This window comes from Syngnathus scovelli, chromosome 10 (assembly GCF_024217435.2).
Source record: "Syngnathus scovelli strain Florida chromosome 10, RoL_Ssco_1.2, whole genome shotgun sequence".
NCBI lineage: Eukaryota > Metazoa > Chordata > Actinopteri > Syngnathiformes > Syngnathidae > Syngnathus > Syngnathus scovelli.
In genome coordinates, this window is record NC_090856.1 from 8152665 (window position 1) to 8179741 (window position 27077).

General features: G+C 39.1%; 1 protein-coding gene across 2 annotated transcripts; it reads left to right on the plus strand.

Moving 5' to 3' along the window:
- On the plus strand, nucleotides 1–25486 carry hykk.2 (hydroxylysine kinase, tandem duplicate 2). 2 transcript variants are annotated; one of them, XM_049723778.1, is made up of 7 exons: nucleotides 1–124; nucleotides 581–888; nucleotides 1210–1352; nucleotides 1717–1897; nucleotides 2016–3263; nucleotides 3330–3413; nucleotides 25102–25486. In XM_049723778.1, the coding sequence occupies exons 2-5, from the start codon at nucleotides 585–587 to the stop codon at nucleotides 2456–2458; spliced, it is 1071 nt and encodes a 356-aa protein (XP_049579735.1). In that variant the 5' UTR covers nucleotides 1–124; nucleotides 581–584; the 3' UTR covers nucleotides 2459–3263; nucleotides 3330–3413; nucleotides 25102–25486. The 2 variants fall into 2 exon arrangements, with proteins under 2 accessions (XP_049579735.1, XP_049579729.1); XM_049723772.1 differs by having other exon boundaries at nucleotides 2016–3413.
- Nucleotides 25487–27077: the final 1591 nt, after the last annotated feature.

Here is a 27077-nt window from a genome sequence, read left to right on the forward strand (position 1 = left end):
TTCATCCTGGATATGCATCTTCTTTTTCTTTCTTTTTTAACGGACGTAGGACAGAGTGGTCGGCTCTGCTGATAAATCCGAAATAAATATAGTACTGTAAACTGCACGTCGGGAAACATACGAGGTAAGTCACGTTTTTCTTGTGACGTTTCCCGTTATCATTGTGGCGGGGGTTCTGTTAGCGCAAGGGATCTCTTCTTGCAGAGATTTTCTTCCCCTAAACAAAAGTAGAAATTGCACCATGCAGACCACGGTTTATTTGCATGAAAACACATTTAAAACCATTTCGCAACCTTTTTTATGAAATTCTCTGAACAAATCAGCTATTACTAAAACTGCTTGCGACTACACGATGAGATGCTTGGAATTATTGTTGTCCAAAATGTAATATTAAAACAGATATTAAACTTTAACATTGCACTTAAATATAGAAATAAGTACATACATTTAATTCACTTCACATGCTGTAATTAAAATAATGTAGATTTAATAGCAGTTCTAGGGGGAAGGGGGTAACAGTAAATATATAACATTTTAACACTGCACTACATAACTGAAGTTTGCATTATGTTGTGTACAGGAACATGTCAGTAGACCATAGCAAGCCGAACCTCAGCCAGTCTCAGGCAGCAGACATTGTGAAGAAACATTACAAGTTGACACCCTCTCATCTGCGCAGCCTACCCAGCTATGATGACCAAAACTTCTGTATTGAGACTGTCGAAGGTGGCGAGTATGTGCTGAAGATTATGAACTTAGTGCACACAAAGGACCCCACCTTGATAGAACTTCAAACTTATGCAATGAACTTTCTACACGAAAATGGACTTCCTACCCAAACAGCCCAGAAAACAACCATTGGACAGGTCATGTTTCTTGAAGCTATCGGTAGGGTCCACTATATAGAAATTTGTTCGTGTTGTAATCTGCGCTCTTTACAATCTAGTTAATGGTTTACCTGCCTTGCTGATTATTCAAGTGTTGCATCACACCACACCTAGATACTTTCAGATGTATTTATTTTTACAGTATGAGCTGCTTCTCCAGTTTCTTTGGACAGATGCATGTCAAAAGGAACATCAAATAGGATAACAGCAACTGACTCGGTGCAAATTACAACCATATGTCAAGTTTATTTTCCCATGCAATTTTACCGAAAACAGTAGACAAAAGATATAAAACTAATTGTTGGATTATTTTATTTGACAGATTGTGGCTACGGTTTACAGAAGTACCTGGTGCGTCTGTTGACTTATTTGCCAGGAATCCCTATTGCTAACATCCCTTCCTCACCACAGCTATTATATGAAGTCGGCCGGACAGCAGCCAATATGGACAATGTCCTCAATAAGGTGAACACAATTCTTAAGTAAAAAATTTTTGGTTTGTTTCAAGAGGTGAAAATATTTGCTGAAAGTCACCCTGTAGAAATTGACATGAGTTGCATCAGCGCATGTTGATGTAGCAGATTGGTGCGAGCAAAGTACATTTAAAAGGAACGCCCACTTCTACCTGCACCAATCTAGTCAGTCAAGACTGCGCTTTGCGCTAGACTTCACTGGGCATGACAATAGGGCCCTTAAAGTTTAAACACACTCAAAGTACTTCAGATGGTTTTGCCATTTAAGCATAAATTAACAGTAAAGAAAATATTGTGATTTATTTCCAACTGTTAAGAGTGTCAATCATCCTATTTCAATTGTCTTACCCTTCTAGATGGAACATCCTCAACTTAGTGCGCTGCAGAGGGATGGGTTCATATGGAGTTTGTCAAATATTCCCCTTCTGCTGAAATACATAAATGTACTCGATGGGGACCCTCTCTTGGAGGTTGTGAAATCTGTCCTCCATCAGTACAAAACGGTTGTGGCCCCTCAATCTTCCAGTTTTCGCACATGTAAGTGTTACTCTGGCTCATATGGTTGTTTGTGAACTATTAGCAAAGATTGCATACAGCCTTGAATAGATAAATAAATTCCTGTTTGTGTGCTTATGTTTTTTTTTTTTTCTTTCAGGCCTCATTCATGGAGACTTCAATGATCTCAATGTGCTGGTGCAAGCTGATGATAGCAATGGCCATAAGATTTCTGGTCTAATTGATTTTGGGGATATGAGCTTTGGTTATTATGTTTTTGAGCTCGCTATCACCATCACATACATGATGCTGGAACACTCCAACCCTATTGAAGTGGGTGGACCCATCCTAGCGGGCTGGGAAAGCGTTTTCCCCCTCAACGCAGCAGAGAGAGACTGCCTCTTTTGGTTGGTCTTGTCACGCCTCTGCCAGTCATTAGTGATTGCTCGTTATTCGGTGACTCTGCATCCTGAAAATGAAGAGTATCTGATGATTTCATCCAAGAAAGGCATTCCAATTTTACACAAGTTCTTTGAGATGGGAAAGGATCAAGTGGAGAAAGTGTGGTTCCAAAGTGCTGCTCAGTTCAAAGACAGAAACTAGGCCAGACAAGATATTCTCAAAGTCAAAGTCAAAGTCAGCTTTATTGTCAATTTCTTCACATGCCAAAGACACACAAAGAAACCGAAATTTCGTTCCCCGCTATCCCACGGTGACAAGACATGGCACACAATAGAAAATCAAGTAAACAACAGCGTGCTGAATAAATAATGAATAAATTACACAAGTCGTGCACTCAAGTACAATCAAAACAATATCTGTATAAAAGAAAGATTTTCAATGATTTGTTAGGTCATCTAATCAAGTTTGATCTTCTTCCAGATACTTGTCATGGGGCACCATTTAAAAAAAAAAAAAAAGTTTTTATAGATTTTTCTGAAACTGCAGCTCAACCTCCTTGAAGACACTGCCAGGACAATCGAGGGCACCTCCGACATCCATTTTTTCATTGATTGTGAAGCCCTTTGAGACTGTTTGTGATTTGGGGCTATACAAATAAATTTGACTTGACTTGACTTGTGCATTTGGAGTTTCTAGAATTGTAGAAATGTTTAATCTAATCCCTCCAGGTGCTGCAGAGATGATAATCTAATATTTTTGGGGGATATTTTTTACTCCGTTCAATTGGATCCATTCTCTATTACGTATTTTTAACGATTACGTCACAGCCTTTGGGGCGGCACTGCCAAACAGGTAATGGGCGCGGCCAAACGGTTTTAAATCCGTCAATTTTAGTCCAAACAGGTGCAAGTGGGGAGATCAGAATGTTCCTTTGCTGGATGCATTAATCTACACAAGCCATCACACCATCACCCGCAGCATCAGAACCTAAACGTTTATTATATCTGTGGGTCCTGCTTGTGTGTGCGAAGCACTTCAAGGACAAACAAAAGTCTCAGAAATCTCTTTTCAGTATGAAGAAAAAGTTGCCGAAACACTTCGTTTCATTGGGGGTTCAGGTCCTTCGATCTATGGAAATGACGGACGCAGTAAAGCGGTAAGCTTGACATGACACAAAAATAAACTATTTAAATTTGATATTACTGCGTGCCTTTGATGCCCTCGTTTTCATAGCATTAGCATCAGTCTGCAGATTCTAGCGCTGTGCATTCCATGTTTTCACTTCTTGTGTATGTATTTTGAGTAGTTGCATCGGATGTGCTTGTCTTTAAACTGAGGTATATTTCAACACAAACTATGTGCATTAAAGGTTGATAATGATCATCCGTCTGAGTCTGGAAGGCACAGCAAAGACTGAGTTTGAATTAGAAATGCAGCCATGATTTGGGTTGAACACTAGATGGCGACATTGTTCCATGAGAGCTAATAGTGTTGACTTTGTTCAAATGCCTGATTTGACTTGTGTAAGTACAGAAATATTATTTTACAATTCCAACGTGGCCTGCAGTCTTATTTCTGCAGATATAAAGTAAAAGTACAATTCGTGCTATTTTTACTGCACTGTATCATTCCCTAGAATCCAAACACAATGAGTTGCTCTGCAAGGGCGTTTATCAGCCTCTTGATGCTGCAGAAGGCACATCTCTTCACTGCCTTATCTGCCTCTTCTCACCTGCCTTGTCTCACCTTTATAAGCCACACTCCATAAATGATGGCTGGAATACAAATAGGAACTCTGAAGACCTAGTTTAATATACCAAACCCCACTCAAAAGTACCATTAATCCTCTTGGCATTTGGAAATAGCGAGTGCTCTTCATACTGCATCTGTTTCAAATACGGCAGAGGACTGTAATTCGCAAAAAAAAAAAAAGAAAAAAAAAGCTTTTAGGCATTAATAGGTTGTTCTGAATTAATTTTAATTCCCTTTATGTGCAGTTTTTTTATATTTCCATTTGTTTACTTCTCAAACAAAAGGCAACATAGTGAAGCGGAAATCTGGAAATCAATAACACAACACCAACAACAAAGACTTTTCGCCATGTAAACAAAAACTTAATGCTCAGCCATTACCAAATTGATTTCTGATGTCGCGTACCTTTCCTATTTTTTCTGGAGCTAGAAAAAAAACAACCAAATTGTGTAATCCATAAAAACACACCTCAGGCACTGGACAAGTCAAGGAATTTAGTCCTTTAAACCTACAAACACCCCAAAAGAAGAGAAACAACTAGAATAATACTATCTATATACGTATATATGATAAATTAAGTATGAGTCACACATAGTCAAGTGTTGCTTTTCCAGTGGGTGTCTGAGCTTTTGCTATTGGACCAAACACTTAGCAGATGGAAAATACAACAGATGCATTAATCTATTACAGAAGGGATGTGCATAGTATAGAGAGGTATGATAATTGATTCGTCAGAGGTAGCCATATGAACTGGGCAATAAAACATTTTATTGACAAAAAAATGTGAACGCGAGTTGGGTCATTTTTTCCCCAGGTTAAAAGTGAATGCTATATGCATGAAAGATTTTTTTTATTCTATATTTTTCACAATCCACTGAAAATATGTTACAGGAATTCGAAAAAAAGACAGCTAATTGCATCTTGTATTGTAGACTGTAGTTTTTATGTACTTCTCCTGAGTTTACATCTTCTGAGTTACACACAGTCGCCACTTTATTTTTTGACAGGACAGTTATGATCTCAGTCCACCCACACCCACAAAAAAATGAAGTATATAAACTCATAGTTTAGAAACAATTCATATCTGACACTTGACAGTATGTTCTCTCACACCCCCTCATACCCGGCAGCCAAAGTCATGGATACAGTCCATGCATCGATTTCCTTGTTACTTTTATTTGTAGTCAACAGTCCACTGTTTGAAAATAAAATAGTGTATATGTGTTTCGATTTCTTTGGCCATAGTAAATAAAGGGACCAAACTTCTTAGGTCACAAGAGCGCAAACTGTTACACGCCCACTCACACATCCCACACGCATAAGTAGTTGATGTGTAACTTATTTGTAGTTAACTTTATACCTTTTGAAGATTGATAGGAAAATGAAGCTTCGTATTTGCTTCATGAACCAGTTGTATTTTTGACTCCTGTGTGCACTGTTGGTTTAACCAAAAGGGTTTAAGAAATGGCAAGTTACTTTTAGTCCAATGTGTGTCATCAAGAGAAGTAAAAAAATACAAGGTGATTATGAAGCAAATTTGAAGCTTCATTTACCCATCAGTACATAATAGCACTGCAATTTGAAAATAATGGATCTTGTCAGGGGCAGAAAAACCTTGTGCGGGAAGCAATTCGACACACTTTTGGAAATTAGCATGTGGTAAAAGATTTACTTTGTTATGTTATTTCTCTCTTGATGGATGTACAGTCAATTTTCCAGAATAATTTCCATTTAAATATGGTTAAAATTACATGTATTAACATTTACAATGTATTATATTCATTACAAAGAGCCCAGTCAAGGTCATTTCTTAAATTTTGGAAGATGGTAACCAGCATTATGTGCAGACAAATGTATCCTGTAAAAGCTTGGCTGCAGCATTTTCCAAGCATCACTAATTTGTCCAAACAATGATCCAAAGCGCGATATCAGTGAAGACACAAGACAGAGAATGAAAACGTCTTGTTGATTCCAAAGAGGTCAACTTACTTGCAGCCATTCTGTTGGCCTTTCATAAGACAAATTAGATCCAGTTGATTGCCACTATATTTGATGAGTGAATACATTCCTCGAGGTTATGGCACAGAACTTTTAAGTGTTTGACAATGTGCTTCATGTTAATAACACACTACATGTAACAAGAGGATGGAGGACTTTTGTTTTTACTTGGATAAATTAATTTAGCTTGGCAAAGTTTATATTATGAGCACTGTTGTAACAGCTGCTAGCCTTCACCTCGAATAGCACATTTTATTTTCCCCTTACCGCGTTTGCAATTTTTTTGTATTATTAAACACAGTGGTCTGCATCTGGCCTGTGTCACGGGTGTCAGGGTCTTGTGCACATAATAAAAACCACCAACACTTAATCTCAATTAAGGAAAAGAGTTGAAAAGAACCAAGCGTATTTATAACAACATGCCCCGAGTTATTTCTTTGGCGTTTGAGCTACATGCCAGATAATGAAAGTGTTTCATCATTGCATATTATTTATTTATAAGAACATGTCTCCTATTGTGAACCTAACAACATAATTGCCAAACTAATTTTTTACTTTCTGTTACCAAATCAAATAAAACTATCAATGTACTTGCTGGAGGAAAAATGTTAGTTTTTCTTGGTTTCCCAAAATGATTACATATGACTTAAGCAACTATACAATTAGGCTAATGGTATATAATTTTTACCAACTAAACTGAATCCCATATTGTCCATTGTAAAACAATAGACATGTAGTATTAAATAAATGTACCGCAAAAAAGGACATTTACGATGATGCCTAGAGATAGAACAATTATTGAGTAGCAACAAAGGCTCTTATTAGATACATTTAGCATAACAAACATACATCTAAGGTGTATTTGCCCAGCCATTGTCTTATGCAAAAAAAAAAAAAAAAAAAGATTGAATGCATTGCTATTTTATTTGACACACGCCATTATAAAACATGTTTTATTATTTGCTATACTTTGTTTTACTTTACAAATCTCCACTATAGAAAAACCCTAAATGTTGCTCTCTGGGAAGGACAAAGGAGGATTAAATCCCTGTTTGTAATCTCCATTTTAGCAAATTGTATTCTTTGAAAAGAAAGTCAAGAAATTAACAAGAACTCTGATGAAGTTTTTTTTCCTAAAACAAGAAGTCATATAACATTGTGCGGGGTGGCAGCAGAAGTTAAGTCAACAAAGCGCTTTTTGCCAAGTAATCTTGTGTCTTTCAGACCCACTGTCTTTAGATAAAACAGACGCCAGTATGTCATTTGCTGTAATTCTGCCCAATCATCTTTTTCTCAGAAGGGAGACATTGGGGTGACTTGGGGGTGGCGTTTATTTGCTCACTATTAGCAGGATTTAAAAAAAAAAAAAAAAAACCCAAAGAGAATTAAGATGTTTGTAATTCTGGCCATTGTCGTTTGTTACTCTTCTTCCTCTTCCTCCACAGCAGTCAATATTTGCATCATTCTTTGAGATCTAAGGAACTAGAGGACATGTGTTTCTCATAAGAGTGCTAAAGTGTTTATACATGTGTAATTGTGCACACGTATGAAGTTAATAGACTGCAAGCCAATGTCACTGAAGAGGAAAAGAGCCTATCAAAAATGAAGAAAAGATGAGGTGAGTGGGTGGGCGATGCTGATGTGTCCTTTGTGAATCGTTGGAAGGGATTGAGGGTGTTGGCGTGACACTCCCACGTTTTACAACAGCTAACCCCATAGGCCCAAATCCCGATGAGAAACATTATTGGCCTCATTCACTTTTTTTCTTAGCCAACGCCACAAAATATTGCATGCTCACAAAGCTCTCCTGCAAACTGTATCCAGGTTAAGCAACCTTGTCTCTACTTTCTGTCCAAAGATTTACCATTGTTTGTGTATTTTAAGGTTTTGAAAAAACTTAAAACATGTGAAGGAAGCTCAGTCATGGTTTAGACAAGAGTGAAAGAAAAACTATTAAAGCTCTGTAGTCATGTAATTTGCCATATAACTTCATGTGAAGTCAGAAGTCTTCAAAGCTGTCATGTACTACCTTATAGCAGATTTCACAAAACCACAGTTTAGCTGGAAAATTGGGAATTTGATGACTTTGTAGGTAGAAAAAGATGTAGTGGATCTCTGTGAGAATGCTTAACTTCGTCTGTCAAATTCCAAGTTGGAATAAAAAACGAACATGTTATGATGTTGACATTTGCACCTTTTCCAATGGGGATCTTTTTTTTTTGATGATGGAAGGTCAACCAGTGTCATGGTAGAGAATAATTTTGACTTTCAAATAGTTTACTGTACACACAACCAATTTTGACAAGATTTTTGGAAAGAAACAATTCTAGAGGTGAGTAACTTTCTCCTGTAATTATAACTTGTAACAAACAGAAGCGCCACACCTCGCTGACATTCCTCAATAGCAACTCCATCATCTCCACTAGGTGGCAGTAATGTTCCATATTTCAGGAAATTGCTATTTGTCTTTTAATTGTGCAGCAAACTTACACATGCATATATCTTCGGAAATGTTAGGTTCCACATGGGGGTAAAACAATCTACCCCTCCTGTTGAAACATGAGGGGCACTACAAAATATTTTTCACATAGCTGGGCAGAAGAGGAGAAAATTGTGGGGAAGGAAGTCACAGTTTTTTTTGGGCTACAACATGCTGAGCTCATGAATCAGACGCTGGGGATCTAAGTTGAGAAAAAGACACACAGGCGTCGGTTGGCCTGTGGGATCAGAAACGGCCAAAAACTCAAATTACGAGTATGTTTAAAGATGTTTATACATTTACGTAAGTGTGCTAAATCTTCCCTCTGGGAAAATTTAAATCTCAGCTTGGTTTGTCTTTTACATGTGTAATGAGCCTATGTTTTTGTTGTGCGTGTCTGGCGACGTGTGTATGTTTTATGGCTCTGTTTGTATGACCACATCTGGTTGGTTCAAGGAATGTGGATTTGGATTTCTGACTCGAACGAAATTATGCAAATCTGTTTAAGATACTACAAGAAGAGCTTTGCTGAGATTTATAAGTAGATTTGGCCCAGTAGTGTTTGGCTGGACAAACAACAAACGTAATGAAGTAATGCCGTATAGCCGAGGCCAAGATGTTTTTGGGAAAATAAATTAAAAATGTGAGAAATGTTTCTTGTTTCTCTTTGTGGTTCCTTTTGGTCCAAAGTTTTTTCATCTCTTTGCAGGTGCCAACAGTCTACCTTCATTAATTGCTGTTGTTTGTTAGTGTCTCCTCAGTCCTCACCGATTCGTTCAATGTGTTTCCGCTATTAGCACTTTCCTGGCGGTCATTTATTTTACTTGAGCTGTGACCAGAATCAATGACCTTTACTGTCTTTTATACTCTATTGAAGTTTAAAGGAGCCTGACAAAGCATTGATTCATTGCGAAAAGGAGATTATTTATTTATTTTTTTATTTATTTTCCAGACAGTGCTTGCCCTCAACAAGTAAATACAAAGAATGCAGGTGAAATGACGTTTTTGCTCCAGTTTTAAGGTCAAGTTTGTTTTGCTTTATACTTTACGCTTCTTGTGACCAAAACAAAACAAAGAATCACATCCAATGATACCAATGCTCCACTTTGATTGGTCAAGAGTGTGTTATTGTTATTCTACACTAACTAGACTCACTTAAACGCACTATGGGCATGACCTGGGTCACACGATTGATCTTGCAGCTCCTTTACCATGTGCTTTCAATTATGTTGAAAATAATTAAACTGTAGGAATGTCACCATGACCGCAGTCGCGCCCTAGAAGAGCGTGGCCAAAGATGTGACCTTAGTACAACAGTTTTGTTGACCTCGTCCATGTTAAAATTAGGAAAATGTAGTAGTTGTTACTTGATAACTTGACTTCCAACCAAGCAGCAGCGTAAGGAAAATATTTTAAGAGGATTCTTCCAACACGATTTGTTAGACACACTTTTTGAAATAGTACCCTCAATTTTACAAAAAAACCCAAGATGATTCTTGTGTATTAATGATCTGGTTCTTTCCAAACCACTCTGCATCTCTCAAGTATTCATCGGCCACACATAACCGAGGATGTGGTCACACAAAACATCACAAAGTCAACCACTGCGAATCATTTGTAAATATATATGTGAAGTTGAGTCGTTTAAGAGAATTACAAGATCATCTTTTGTACCTCCATGTTCTGAGTTTATATTTTTATTTCTTCAAAAATAATTTTTACTGTATTGCCCGTGTGGGCTGCTATATGCTAAGTGATTTGTTGTTTTGGATTAAAGTACCTAAAATCTCCATTTGATGGTTTTTGAGGCACGTCTGGGGGGGAATAGATTCAATTTCATGTTCCTCCTCAGCGCGCAGCAATTCATTCAGCTAATTGTTGAAAGCTAATTGTTTAATTCTATCAATCCTCTTGCCGCCAGCACTTGGAGGGTGACAAAGTAGCATGAGCTTGTTATTAACTTTTTGGGATTATAAACCGCATACATATAGTGTTTGTGTGCATGTGTGAGAGTGATTAATGGGTCAAACTTGCTTGCTTGTCATTCACTTAAAACGCCCCTCGTTGGCATTCCAGTTGAATCATTTTAAAATCCAAATAAGCATGAAATAGCTTTTTCTCGCTTATGTTCCAATTATGCGTGAACTGTTGTATGGACGTTGAATTGATTACAGCGCTACAGTGGCGTAGTTGTCCGCCCCCTTCATCAAATTCTTTTAAAGTTTAAGATCATTAAACGTAAATATAAAATGTAAATAACAGACAACTATAACCAAAGTAAACAAATAAAACAAAAAGAGAAAAGGTGGTTGAATAAAGGGTTTTTTTTTTTTTTGTTTTTTTTACACAAAACAAAAAGCCTATGAAAGAACTATGAACTTTTCATTTTTGGAATGATGATCTTAGTTCATGAAATTTCAATTATGAACTATGAACTGAACAAGTTCATTTTAAAATTTGCGAACTGAACTTTGAACTAGTTTGTGTAGATGATTAACTTTCCCAACTAACACTGCCCTCTTAGAATTGAGGATTGTCCTGTGTTCACAAGTAACCAATCACATCCACTCTTTTCCATGGCTTTAAAAAAATTTCTGCAAACGTTTTCCTGATTAAATAAATTTGAACAACGAGAGTGGAAGCTCTCCACAAATGTTCTTACAGACATTGATATTAATCAATAAAATCCGGATCTACCTTTTTTGTGGTTTAAACAATTTGTTCACATAGTCTTTGTCTCGCAGTCAATCTTGACCAGAAAAGGGACCTGTAAGTAACAAGTGAGAAGATTTATTTGTATTTTAAACATCTAGGGGAAAAGGCGATGAAACCGTTACGAGCGCCATAACCCCTCTAAAACTGATCGCTTCAGTGATAACCAGGCAAGGAATACCCCATGGATAAAAACTTGAAACTCAAGCCATCCTCTGAAAGCCCTTATATCCATCTTGCTTCTCTTTTCCCTTCATAAATCTCACCACTTTGACTGCCAACATTGTTGCTCACTTAATAGGAAACAACTTCGAACATCATTCTCCACTTGACTAATCAGTGTCAAGGTTTGTTAGCATTTCTTGTGGGATGGGGGAGTTTCCTGTGACATTACAATCAAAAGCATTTGTCAAAAGATTTTCTTTTTTTTTTTCAAGATGTTGGAGTAGGATGAGACAGCTTGTGTGCGTGTGTGATAGTTTGACATGGTTTGGTTAGTGAAATGGTGGGTGGGCAAGAGAATGGGAGTGACCCTGTAATGTCTCAGGGCCGGCACTGATAGTTCCAGTTTCCAGACTCCCACAAGCAGAATTGGGAACCTGAAAGGCAGGAAGCATTGGACAAGCTTGCCTGGAGCTAAGTGAAGTATGTAAATGTATCCTGGCTCTCCAAATGCAATCTCTCTCCCACGGATGACATACAGTGAAGTCCAAAAGTATTTGTAGTTGGACAGTGAAAGTTGAATAGATGATTACTTTGATTTTGCTTTTTAACCAACATGGATTTGAAAGAAAGCAATCAAGATGTTACTCATGTGGTTTCACAAATGTATGCTGTAATGGGCGCAGTGGCTTATATTGATTACCAGTGGCTCAATATTATTTGGACAACTGACATAACTGTATACCACTTTTGAAACTTGAAGGAACATTTATTCGCCCAAATTCTTTTTGTTTTTTCACATATCTGGAGCTACAGAGCTGCTAAAATGCCCTAAAGCACTAATTTGCATAATGGTATAATAATGTCTTAGCCAAAAGTGTATTTTTTTTTTACACTTGGTTGAGTTTTTCCCCAGTTTCGGAGGTCTCCGTGTCATTTTTGCTGGTGAAATGTTATGAGGCGTATTTTTGCAACCATCCCCATAATGCATATTGGATGCAATCTACATCAGATATTTCATCACTTCAAAAAATTAACACTCCCTCCGTGACACTGCTTTCATCAGGGTTTTATTCAAGAATTGCCTGGCGTAAACAGTCTGAAGTTTATCTCGGGAGATGCTTTGCGAGACCTTCACAGCAGGCTATGTCAGTTTCTGCTTGTTTGTGAATCTTCTTTCAATTCGGTCTTTACTGGCTTGGCCATTAAAAAAAATATGCTTAAAAATTTTGCTTTTGCAGTTTTCAAATTAAAATGTAAAAAACAAAAACAATGCAACATCCCTTAACATTATTGGCCTGATCCTCTTTGATATTTACCTTAGAAAAAAAAAGGAAAAAATAAATGCTATGCTTGATTCTCAAAGGACCAAGAACTTCCAATATTTTATGACGTGTCAACATTACACCTTATGACCAAGGTTTAAGTTTGGCAATAAAAACCCACTTGATTGTTGCTTGGTTTAAAATATTCCACTTTTCACTCTGAAAACAGTAATTATTGTTTGGAAAGAAACATAACCCACATTTGCTAATGTAAATGCTATGATTGCAAATGGGAATCTGGTGTCGGTTTGGAACGTCAACCTCCACGCCCTTTTGCCCCCACTTGGAGGTTGTGAATACACAAAGACAAAAATCTGTTTTACTCATTTTCTGCGCTCATTGCGGCATGTACTGCATGCATGCAACATTTGACTTTGGCAGATGCGCTGCGCACAATTGGAAAGCGTTAAGTCAGTTTATTGGCTTGCACGCTGAAGAGGCAGAACTGTCTGGTCACCACATGGAGAAGCTAAGTCCTGCATTATCTTTTCTTGCAGCTGGAAGCTTCCTTGATGAGAATGGTATGAATGAATGACATGTGATACTAAACAAAGAAAAAATGAATAAAAGATGGCCATTGTGTGATTATCCTCGATCATAATGTCATTTTTTTTTATTAGAGCACTCATCGACTCACATGATTGTTTAAACAGCTGTAAGTAGTCATTTGACAAAACAGCAGGCTAAACATTTTTTTTTATTGCCCTGCACTTTAAAAATAACTTTAGTAAAAGGATCTCACTGCATGTTGGGTTGAACTTACACAACAGACAGCTCGGTGAATTTTCAACCTCAAACTCAGGACACCACTAAATTAAAAACCTTTTCCAGTATTTGAATGCTCAGAATACAAACCTGTACTCCCATCATCTCCTCACTAACTCCTGAGGTTAGAATTTATTTGAAAGGTAGACTTGACGCCCCGTGGTTTATGATTTTTAGAGAAGAAGGTTTATAGAATGCGTGCCAGGGAAGGTTTTGGAGGTTGTAGTCTCTTTACCTTGGAGGTCGTTGTCTCTCAGACAAGACCATTACTTGTAATATTTTGACATTCCCTTTCCCAGACCAGTACCTTGAAGATTATGCGTCTCTTTCCTCCGCGTCTGAGAGACCAATGAAGAAAACATTGTTTATTTGAAATGTCCCTCAATAGCATTCCTTCTGCTTCACTCCGAGCCGGGGTTTTCTTCAAGTCTGGGTTTTTCCAACTTATTACATATCAGCATATTTTACTTATGTATGCTTTTCATACTACACATTGGGAATCCCACTGTGGCCAAAAAGCCACTCATGTATTTTTATTCCGACTGCCACTTTTGCACATACTATACGCTCATGCCACCTTATGTACATACAGTACTTAGTCTTCATTGCTATAAATCTTCAGGGCCAATCCAACTCCTCCCAGCTGCAGTTAGAGCAGAATGTACCAGTAGCCTGTTAGAGAGCTGTGCTGGCGAGAACAGCTCATAAATAATGCAGCTGAGAGTAGCTGAAGCCTGGGAATGGTGAAGAGGAACATCTGCCCTCAGGGCGGAGGTCTAGTCAGGCCCCAGAGGCAGAATGATTGGTTGGCGCCCTTGGGGCAGCGGGCCACTAACACCAGCATCGCTTGAGAAAGCCAAGTGAGAGGTCCTGCTGTTTGGATTAGTCCCGCTAGACTATAGTTAACCGTGTACGTATGTTTGTGTGTGCGTGTGTGTGGCTACGCTGGTGCGTAGAGAAATTACAGTGGATACAAAAAGTCTACACACACACCCCCTATTCAAATGCCAGATTTTTGTGACATTTAACAAAAGGTGCATGCAGTTTTATATCCACTGGTCTCTTCTAGCACCTCTGATAATTCAAACATTTCAATTTACCTCATAATCTGCAGAGAAATGTAGCACATCTTTAAAGTAGCCATAAATTACATTGAATGATTGAACTGTTTTCTATATGTGCTGTTTAGTTTACAAGACATCTCGACAAAAAGAAATCCGATATACACTTGACATTTCTAGAATGAAAACTCCGATTCTCCTATTGCTGCAACTATGCCAGGTTATCTTCCTCAGGTTCCTGGCTAAGTGTGATTGCTGCTAGCTGTAATTATGACCAACACTAACCAGACTAGGGCTGTCCACAAGATGGAAGGGCGACACTTATGTGGTTTGAAACCATATTCCTCTGGAGAAGCTTTCCCTAGGAAGTAATCCCAGCAGTAGTCCTTGTCTCCTCGCCATGTATCCCCAAATTAGAGGAATGCTTCAATGAAAACTATGGCATACTGGGTTTGACCCCTATGACTTTCACAGTTCAAGTTCTTTCTATAACAATACTATAGGAGGAGTTTGATTTAAACCTGCGGGTGGTCACAGTGGATTGTCTGTGGAACACATCATTTCTTGGGCGATCCTGTTTCGGGAGACTCAACTTTGTCCTCTTCCCACCAGGTTCCTGCGCTGCAGTTTGTGACCGTGAAAACCACTGTTGCTCTTGAATGTGCATTTCGCCCTTCTTGGTCAGATAGTGGTGAAGAATATGGATCTGTAAAGGGCTAAAAGGCAGCGCAGTGTGGATGACCTATGTGGAATTACCGTGCAATTTAAATGTTTTATTTTTTTATTTTTTACAAAGCTACCCAAAAAGGAATTGTCCTTATATAGCTCTGCAGACTTAAAACATACTATCTTTGTATTATTTGTTATGCAACAGCATAAAATCAGAGATATCATCTATCAATCTATTTATATTTAATTATTTTGCTTCCAATTCAATTAATCTATGGACAATAGTGCAAGGACTACTTAACTGGCTTTAAATGGCTGAGTAATTAATTTTAGGGTTTCTTGATTGAATAAACAGTGGCTTCGATGACCGCTATGAAACCAAATAAGATAATGCAACGTATATTTTCCTTCAGGGAAGGCAGGCAATTCAAAAGAATCATGGTGAGTCTACTGCCTTGAGTGCCCGTCATAGTTTCAATTTACCTGTGAGACTTCACACATAATTCACGGATGGTTTAGTAGTTTGTCCGCCTGACTTTCGACGAGCCGAGTTTCCACTCAGTGGTTGTCTGCTTTTATATGTGCCTTGTGATTGACTGGCTACTAGTCCGGTGTGTCATATGCCTTTTACCCCAAAATCAGATGGAAGCGCCTCAAGTGACCCTGAACGGGATGGGCAGTAAAGAAAACGATTGCATGGACTTAACATCTATGAAATTGCAGGTGGTTACTGGTATTGAAGAGGAATATGTGCCGGTAGAGTGGACGGGCATAACATGGTTGGCTTTTATGCATATTTAAGGATGTAATTCTTAAAGAAAAAAAATAAATAAATATTATGACACATTACTTCCCTTGTACCCTTCCAGACATAGGCATACATTCTTTTCAAATACAAGTACACATTAACATACCAAGGACAGGGCTGATAAAGCCCCAAAGTGCTCCTTTATCATTTGCAAGTATTTATTTTACAGTGTTTATAGTTCTGTGTCTAAATCATCATCAGGGAAAGTGTGCTTTCACATGTTGATGTAAGAGAACATTTACATGGCTGCTCTCCTTCCTCTTACCTCTTTGTGTGGATGTTCCCCCTCCCTAACCAGAACCACATTGACCTTGCCTTTGAACACGGCGGCATTGGGAGAGATCTCCATGTAGAAATGAACCGAGCGGCTCCGTGAAGCCAGACAAATAGCTGTACTGTATTAACAGGTCATAGAAAAGCCATGTTTTCATGCAGTTATCTTAAGTCCTATAAATCCACAGTGCCCATTAAGCTTTGAGTTTACCTGTCAAAATTACTTGAGGTGTGTTAATTCATCTATTGATTAAGATATGGAAGGCTCCATTTTGAGGGTTGTACCCTAATATTGTGCATATTGTACTCATTTACGAATCTAATTTGAAACCATACTTTAAAACCCTAACCTGTTTGATGGGATTTTTTCAGATCATGGTCCTAATCAAACTGCGCACGAAGTCTCCCCCCTATCTCCAGCGTCATCTGCACCAATGCAACTATGGAATTGCATACTTTTCATACCCATTACTTTTTTACCTTTGTAGTTCTATATGCAAATAAGACAAATGGTCCTTGAGTACGTTCCTTCTGTTTACAAAGACAGAGATAGACAGATTAGGATGTCCTTGACTGTGACCCCAACCACATTTGTACGGCCAGAATGCTTCTTGAGTGCAAACACAGATCTCCACAGAGCTATCCACCCATATTGGGAAGTAAAGTCAACACTAGATTGCATAAGTTCTAAGAGACTGTCAGCATGAGCATAGTGAGCACCAGAACAAATGAACCACTAAGCAGTGCTACAAACCAATGCTCACACAGTTAAGCTTAGATAATTTATGTTCGTTTATTAGCTACTTTTAGCAGACCTGACAATTCTGCTCACTTTCTAACACGTTTCCCGCAACACTGCTAAAAAGTAAGCAACTATGAAAGAATGTTGGTATTTGACAGTATGTCATTATTAAAACACAAGATTATGATTTTAAAAGTCATGTTGACAGATTTTATAGACTGGCAGGTCACGTTTTTGTTAAGTCATTGTACCATTTGTTATTCTTTTGGGATTTATTGTGTTGTTGCCCGCCACAACACTTCCGATACACCACCATCCTTATTTGGACCAACCAGCCCATATTTTCCAGTTCACTGTTAGCATGGATATTTGTGCAGTGTGTGTCTTCAAAACTCCATCCATCCATCCATCCATTTTCTGAACCGCTTAGTCCCCACGGGGGTCGCGGGCGTGCTGGAGCCTATCCCAGCCGTCATCGGGCAGTAGGCGGGGGACACCCTGAACTGGTTGCCAGCCAATCGCAGGGCACACAGAGACAGACAACCAATCGCACTCACACTCACACCTAGGGACAATTTGGAGTCTTCAATCGGCCTACCAAGCATGTTTTTGGAATGTGGGAGGAAACCGGAGTGCCCGGGGAAAACCCACGCGGGCCCGGGGAGAACATGCAAACTCCACACAGGGAGGGCCGGAGGTGGAATCGAACCCGCACCCTCCTAACTGTGAGGCGGACGTGCTACCCAGTGCGCCACCGAGCCGCCTCTTCAAAACTCTTCAACCAAAAATATAGTTTGTGGAATCATGTTTTTGCCACAGTAAGCATTTCAAGAGCTAGACACATCATTAGAAACATGTGAAGAATGTGAAGACATCCACATGTAAAGCTCTTTCCAAAGTTCTTCATTTTCAAAGATACTATCATAAAATGGAACGTCACGAGTCAAATTTGATCTTTTCCGTGTGTTGCGGTAACATCTACCGCAATACACGGATGTCTCTGTCATCTTAAAGGTAAATACGGACATTTAATTGAGGCACAAAATTTGTTGGAGTACATCCCACTGATTTAGGAAATAGGGCAATACTCAATTTTGATCCACATTGTCAGTTCTTATTCATTTGACAATATTTTCATGATTGCAGTTGTTATTTGCGTCCGTATAGGCCTGACCTGCCTCAGAGAAGTGCTCCCAGACATTTTGTCCCTCATACGAATCCTCCAATTCTTTGCTAATTGAAAATTGGACTGGAGTGGAGCAGGAAGATGATATATTTGTGTATAATGTACATGCACTTTTACTTTTTTTGTGTTCAGCGTGTGTGTTGCCTGCACCCTTGACATGCTGCAATCACAGTGACAAAAGATTCAATGCATACGAGCATTCCTTTTGCACAGACTTAATGGTTCCTCGGGTAGCAGCTATTGCTCATAGAAGAACTTTTTAATGAGATGGCGCACACGCATGCACAGACAATAGCTTATTGATGCCAGTGCCCTGTCACTCCTGGCCTCGCACTCCCTCTGTGCCTGTAGGTGCTGACAGACTGATAGGCAACGATTGTTCCACAGCTGAATCGAAGGAAGGCAAGCTGGGGCCTCTCCCTTGCTCCCCTGCTTCCCTTTTTTTTTTTTTTTTTTAGATTTGTGCTCGCTCTCTTCCTCTCTTAAATCGTACACGGTCTCACTGTCACTCCTTCAAAATTTTTATTCCACTGAATTTTTTTTCTTCATTGCCGACTTATTTCCTATTTTCCTCTGGTCTCACTTCCTCTCTTTTTCTCATCTCGCTAGCTCTTCCCCACGATACATCTGTCACAGCCAGCCATGCTCTTTTTATCTCCCGACTGTACACAGCCGTCTTACCCAGGCGGGTGGTGCCACAAGCAACTTGGCAGGTCACATTCTTTTGCTCCTCCATCTGCTGCCTCCTTGATCTCCAATTTCACTTTATCGACATCGTCCTCTGCTTTTACTGCATTGTTCCCCCACTGTGTCTGTCCCACTTCCTCCACTTGTCTGTGTCATCACCTTCAATTGTTCAACAATCCGTCCGCTCTTTTAAATCCTTTTCCAGCCAAAGGGCCCAAGGACCAGACCAATCTGGGGTGACTTCACAATAAAATGTGTGTTCCAAGTTCAAAGCAAAGTTCGCTTCTCAGTGGCAGTTTAAATTAAGATGCCCACCATCTGACTGTGTTGCAATGTTTTCATTTCTAATTATTACAGCAGCACTTGTGACAGTGATCATTTGGGTGTTGAGATTCAGCGACATTTTCTTCATCTTTTACTACCAGATGCTTTATTATTAATGGTGTTGATTTGAGTCTACCCATGTAAGTAATCCATCCGTTTTCTACCTTATCATATTCACTGTTGCTATAGTCTATGCCAGCTAACTCGGAACAAAACCCAAACAACACCCTGAACTGGTCATCAGTCAATAAAATGACACATGCAGATACAAAAAACAAAAACAACCACAAAACATTCTTATTGTTACTGAGCGGGAACTGAAGTCACATTGGCTGCCCAGAAATTAGGCGTCTTAACTACTAAGTGACTATATCAGTGATTGTCATCCGTCTGTCCATCCATCCATCTGTCCATCCATCCAGCCATCTTATTGCTGTTATGGATTGAATGTATAAATGGCTGCTGTTGAATTCAGATTCAGAATACCGATAGAGAGATGCTAGTTTGCTTCTTGGATACGGTTGAGGTGTCTTCATGCTGCAACTGAAGAATTATAACACTGTTTGCATGTCCCTTTAACGCTGTCTGCATGCGAATTAATTGATTGTATGTTAAAATTTGTGCGGTGCGCAATACAATATATAGTATAAAGCAGAATGCAAATTAAATTTGCCCTCGTGAGGGGAATAGTGATTGCCATGGGGTACAAGCTGTTGTCTGTCCACTAAGCGGCAGTGTTACATCATTGCTGAAGTTGAGGCACAGGTCGCCTCTGGTCATATAAACAACCACATGTGCGTGCTAAGTGCAGTTATACAGTTCCTCTGAATGATCTACAGGGCAGGAAAGGAAAGAATGCACTGCACACACACACACACACACACATACACACATGCACACACGCACACACACACAGACATTATATGATTCTGTATGTTAGTTGCCTTAGTGGGCATGTTCCATGACCCACATTATGTATACATTGAGTCCAGTCAGACTCCTTCATGGGATTGTCTGTAAATACAGTATTGTGTAGGAGTCCAGCTACAGTCGATTTATTGTATTTATGACATTGCATTGGTGAAAGTTATTGTCTGAGATCTGCATACAAGGACTTATAGCTTCAGTTATGTGATGAGTTTGTAAATAACACTTGCAGCAAACAGCACTCATCTTGGCTTTATTAAAATATTGGGGTGTTTCTTAGAAATTCACACATTTTTCTTTCCTTCCTGGATTCTATCGTCACTAAAAAGGTTTGATTCAATTCAGTTTCTACAAAAAAATCTTTGTAGTAGTATTTTTTTTGCGCAACTCCATTTCCTACATCAGGTATGTCTGGCATTTTTAAATTTATTTTATTTTAATTTTGAAAGTTTTTACATGGTCATCTTTAATGTTTGCTGTGCTAATACTAACTACCAGAAGAAGTAACTATCAGAAAACCGTATATTCTCAGTTGAATTATTTCATGGATGTCAGAAAGCTCGAGACACAGCTGTGAAGCCATTTTGGCAAGATTGCGGAAGGTCTTACCCCCTCCTTCAGGATTTCTACTCCTATACTCTTGGCCACCCACCCACAGAGGTCTAGCCCGCAGGTGACTGTGTGACTGAAATCAACTATTAGTGTGCCAAGGGTGTCATAGAGCTAACAATACCATTACTACTACTACCACCACGACTGCAACTACTACTATTTCTGGTACTACTGTAGGTTACTTAAGGCTTTTGTCGAATGACTGCTTTGGTAATCCTGTACAGTAATAAGCGGTGACCTACAGGTCTCAAATAGTTGGCAAATTATATTATTTTCCTGTGATACTCATTTTGTTGGGAAATCGTCCAGTTTGAGCATAATTCAGTGCTTGTAGTTTTGTGCTACTTCCTGCTCAATTCTTGTGGGAAAAAAAGGCTTATGTGAATGATCTATTACCTTGTGCTTCCATTTTATTTCTTTCCTCTGTTAAACGAGACATTTCCTAGTATAATTTAGTTTTTTGGTGACAGCCTCACAAAGTCTCTTAAGCAAAGTCTAGTTAAAACACATTTATTGTAGACAGATTTCATGTCACAGGGATATCGAAATAGTAGATGCCGACTAGTATAAGAAGTTAAAAAGGGTTATTGTAAAAGAAAGTCAGATTAGCATTGTACAATTAAAACCTGGAGAAGAAGCTTCGAGAATTAAGAACAAAGTTGTCGCAAAACTGCTGAAGATAAATAATATGGTGTGTGTAAGAGCTTGCGTGTGTGCTTGTGAGACTGTGAGCGCTTGAGTGTGTGTGCTTTTGTGTGTGTGTGTGTTTGTCTGGAGATGGCCGACAGGGCTAACGCTTCCAGATGTGGAATGGGCAACCTGCCTGTCGGGACCCAAACACAGGAACTTCCCCCCTTGACGGCGGAGATTAATCTAAACCAGGGGAATCTGTACAGCAAGATGGAGGAGGCATTGGATGTGTGTGTCCCTTTGTGAGTGGTTTAGTGTGTGTGCATGGGGGGGTTGATGTGAATGGTTTTATCTAAACTGTATGCTCCCATTGCTTTTTATAGAGAGATCTTTGCCTTTGCCAGGTCATTGATGGCGCCCCGTGGATGAATGCATATGAACATTATGGAAAAACATAGTGTCATGCTGGCATGTACACATTATTTACAATATGACCAACCCAAGAAAAGTATGATAAAGTGGCTCCAAAATTTCATCATGAGGATAAATCATGACATGTATATACAGTAATCATGCAGTCAAAACACATGTACCGCACCCCTAATGATAGTTTTCAAATTCAACATCTAACAGTTGGAATGTCAAGAGTCACCGTCAGAAGCGATCGTAATTGCTTTTTTAAATTGTCACGGAAGATTTGCAGACTTTGCCCTAAGCTCAAGGGCTAAAACGCTCTGTATTGCCTTCGTCTATCAGTTGAGGGCTTTTCTAGGTTAATGGTATTTCACCAACTTTCTCTTAATTCATATTTCTGACTTTGATTCACGCCCCACTGCACTCTTATGCAGCCTTTCCATATTATCTGACAGGACATCACGTCCTGGCGTTTATCAATTAATTGCATTTGGTTCTTGAGTGCCATTGTGAGCCAAGAAGGTCCCCCCCCAGTAAATGAGTGATACATGTCCCAAGTAGTCTTCTTTATATAGAGGAGCGTAATTAGATGTCAGACCCAGTCAATATCTGTGGGTCATTCACCAACAAGCTATGACATCATTGTCTCACTATATATTGTATTACCGTATTTTTCGCACTATAAGGCGCACCGGATTATAAGGCACACCTTGAACGAATGGCCCATTTTAAAACTTTGTCCATATATAAGGCGCACAGAATAAATAACTCAACGTTGCTCAAACGTTAATGCAATCACAATATACTAACACTTGAAATAGTGAAAACAATAACAATATATCAATAACTCAACGTTGCTCAAACGTTAATATCACACAACACACAAACTAAACACGTAAAACTTACTTTAATAAATTAGTCCTCATCCACGAATCCATATTGGTCCATATATAAGGTGCACCGGATTATAAGGCGCACTGTCGGCTTTTGAGAAAATTGGAGGTTTTTAGGTCCGCCTTATAGTGCGGAAAACACGGTAATCATGACATCCTCAAATGCAAAATGCTTACTTATTAGTCTGTGTTGACATTATGCAATTGGTGTCCCTCACTGTGGTGATAAATACCGTAATTTTCAGAATAAAAGTCGCTCTGGAATATAGGTCGCATTAGCCATAAAATGCACAATAACGTGAAAAAAAAACATATATAAGTCGCTCCGGAGCATAAGTCGCATTTTGGGGGGAAATTTATTCGACAAAATCCAACACCAAGAACAGACATGAACGAGCAACAACAGGCTAAACGATAGGTATGCTAACATGACATATAAACACAAACGAAGAGCTGAGAACGGGCCTGACGTAACATTCAGAGTTATTAACATTTAGGTTTTATTTATTTTTTTAAGATTTATAGTCCGAAAATTACGATAATCCATCCATTTTTTGTACCACTTGTAGGTGAGTTGCAGCTGACTTTGGGTGAGGCTTTTTACAACTTGAACCAGTTGCTAGCCATTTCTAGAGCACATTCTGTACAAAGGACAAATTTTATACAGTTCATTTATTTGTCTTTTACTTTGTAATGCCACTACAGTAATTGAAAAGTGTATTTTCGTCCTTGCTGACTAAATGTTGCCTCCCTGCTCACGTTAAGAGAGAGAGTGTGTGTGTTGTGTATACAATTAAATTAGCCGGTGGTTGCTTCAGAGATGCACCGAGTTTCTGGGCTTCACAAATTAGTTAAATGGCACTTACTTGATTGCTCAGTGTGGTGTGTTTGTTTGTTTGTTTGGCTATGTGACAATGCACATTTCTTTCAATGTCTTTGGTGTTAGCTTGTTTCACAGGCTTTGACCTTTGCTTCCCCAAGCAACTGGCCAGTGAAAACACTCTTGGCGAGGCGGAAGGGGACATGGCCATTCGTCAGGCATAATGCAATGGCAAGATTCAGCCCACAAACCAAGCTTACCATTGGCTCAACAGTAGTTTATAGGGGATGAGAGCTGGCTCACTGCATGAGGCAGATCCGCCACTAAAATAACTTTGGCAAGAAATGTTACATCAAATTAAAAAATCTTTGGGTATTTTCATAAAAGCCATACCAAAGACACCTGGCAGCTGTTTTAAATTGTAGAAAAGCATGCGTGGTACTACTCTGTCACTTACAGTTAAGAATGTTGCAGTGATTTTGCCCAAATAGTTAAAGATGAGACTGTTTTTTATATTATTATTTTCCACGGGAAACGATGCATTGAAAATCCGAACAAATTGGAGGTAGACCAGTGGCCCAGAATAGATTGTGTTCAGACTCCAACATTCCACACTACACTACTTTAAAATGCCATTACAGTTCTGTTATATGGTGGTGACTTGTCATACATATATACCATAGGGATTATTATGAATATATATTCTCTCAGTCTGTAAGATCCTTGCGGCCATTAGCCATGTGCTCAATGAGGTCTTGTATTGTGCTTGTTTGTGCCATGGTGTAAATTCTTGGGAGCTTGTGTGGTCGCGTAAAACTTTAATGATGCACACATGGATGCAACAATCCCGATCTGATTGCAATCACAAACTCTAACCGAAATAAATTTCCAACATTCGCTCACAAAAACAACAACAAACATTTCACTCCAACTTGGAGAACATGTGTTTTCTGTCTGCACTATCTCCATAAGTCCCCTCCCTGCTGCTGTTCTCCATGACCAATGGCATGACGCAACATCTCCATCCAACCTTGGGAAGCACAAGATTATTGTAATTACACGGATGTTGCTTGCCCACAAAAATTAGGAGGATTACATTAACGGCCACTAAACTCAGGGGGTAACCATCTCCTAGCGACCACCGACAACAATTTAAAACTCTTATTTTTGCCTACGCTATTTGCATTTTGATTTGCCTCTTCATTTAAAAAGTGAAGACATCGGGCAGATGAACTGCTGAAGTAGATGGAAAGTTGGAGAAGGGAGAAGGAGAAAAAAAAGTCCTTTGCCAAAGCTTGTCTGCTTCTGGCATTTTTGCAAAAGAAAGGTGAAGCCATGCGTTCAGTGCATTTGAATACAGGCTTGATTATAATAATATTAAAATCATGGTTGCTTGGTACATTTCACAATGTTGGTGAGTTTTTGCCAAGAAATACTGAAATTTGTGCGGTTATTCAGATTTGAAAATAATTAAGGAAGGCACCGTTCATTTACCGTCTAACTTTATATATTATTATTCATTTAATGCTTTTTTCATGCTCACCTTCCAGGTCTGTGAATGCCGTCAGGGATTAACCGCATACTTTTGTTCGTTAACATTTTCAGGCTCCAAAAGCCGAGTCCAGGGAGTTAAAAAATATCCCAGACCCCAAGTGAGCTCCCTGAAGGATGCCTCGAGACTCATTGGTCCTGCATTTGCTCAGCTTCCTTCACGGTGTTGGCACCCGTGACAGGCATGTCATATCGATGAAGCCCGTTCAGAGGCGAGGAGAAACAGGAGCGCAGCATCATCACAGGAGAACTCAGGAGTCTGCTGCAGAGTTGGAGATGGCGTGTCTGGGATTAGTTTTGCTTTGTTGGGCTGCGGTGTTGTTTAAATGTTTGTGATCTTACAGAAACAACTCACACCTTCCTTTGGCCACTTCACATGTGCTTGAGGCATTTGTTGTTTCATGAGAACTTGATCTCAATTATAGTTTTTATATCAACAGGCAAGTGCTCTATGACTTTTTACTGGTATATGTTAATTATATTTTCCTTGCTTCAGTGAGTGAAACAGACTTCTATTTATCAAAGTGAGAATGCACACATTTTATTCCTTCGCTGTGTGTTTCAATTGCCGCATAGTATTTGACCTCTTCTCACCTTATCAAATATTATGAGAAGGTTAAATGAGGTCACTTCATGAGAAAGATAACAAAGGGCCGGGTTCACGGGTAGAGAGCTCCCATTTTATGCTGTTGTTTGTCCTCAGGCTCAGGCAATCATCATTACGCAGCAAGTCAATCTCCGGTGTGTCTTCTCCAACCGTCTTATTCACCTTTTTTCAAACACAGTGAAATAATATAACCACATAACCAATAAAAGAGAAAAATTAAGATGATTTTTCTTGCTTTGGGACTAGATGAATATGATGAATGTCTCAAGGAGATTTTATCTGCTACATCCTTAACATCTCTCGTTTTATCTTCCTGGCTCTCATTCTCAGACTAGCCTCATTTAAGGAAGATGTGCCGTAAAGCTCTAATTCAGCTCCCGGCTTGTTTTAGCAAATAGCTCCCCTGATGATGAGTGCCTCTTGGAACCTGTAAAAAAATTTTTTTTCAATCTCACAGCATGTCAAGTCATGTTTTTCTTGTCCTTAGGTTTTCATTTAAATATGAGCAAACTTCAGTTTTGAATTTCAATTACATACATATGTCTGCATTGAAATACATATAGAGCCACATTTTGGATGCATACTCATTTATAACATGGTGCAAATTATTAATAATAAGTCGCTGTCGTAGAAACTGCTGTGAACCAAAGACCACCAGTATTTAGTCGACTGAACCTTCAATTGTGGCCTATTTATTATATCCTACTAATTTCACTGCAACATGTCAAGTCTTGATTTAATTAGTTTTGATCAGTAGCATTAATCAAGTTACCTCTTGAGCCTGCACATGTCAATAATAATGATGAATTGATGCATATTTGAATGCATTTCCTTGAACTTCATTTTAGCTGATATTATGTAACATCGGCAGAGTGGTCAAGAACGATCGTGTCCATCTGGTAGCATCTGCTGTTTGACATAAATATTGACACTTATTTGGAGACAAAGTGGCCGATGCGGTTCTGCATGATGGTGTGTCATTGCACATATTGTCTCTCTCACTCTGTGGGAGTCTCTCTGCCTCCCCACATTTTTTGGATTAGGTTACCGGGTAACCAGATTCGCATTGGTGTGTGACGTTCTTCATTCCCCTTGAGAACGTCAACGGCATGGTTTGGTTTTCATCAGATTCACTTGCTGGCATGAATGTGTGTGTGTGTGTGTGTGTGTGTGTGTGTGTGTGTGTGTGTGTGTGCGTATGCCTCTAAAGAGTAGAAGTGTATACTGTACAAGGAAAGCCCATTACTTTTAAAGCCTCAGGCCTGTGATTGACTGGTGATCTATTAGGAGGGACCCCACCTTTTGTCAAGTGTCAGCCCCGCCCACATCCCTGTGCGGGACAAGTGGTTTAGCACCTGGGTGGATGGCCGCTGGATGTATAATTTGAGAAGGCAATGTTGTAAGTCAAATACCCCATATAAAC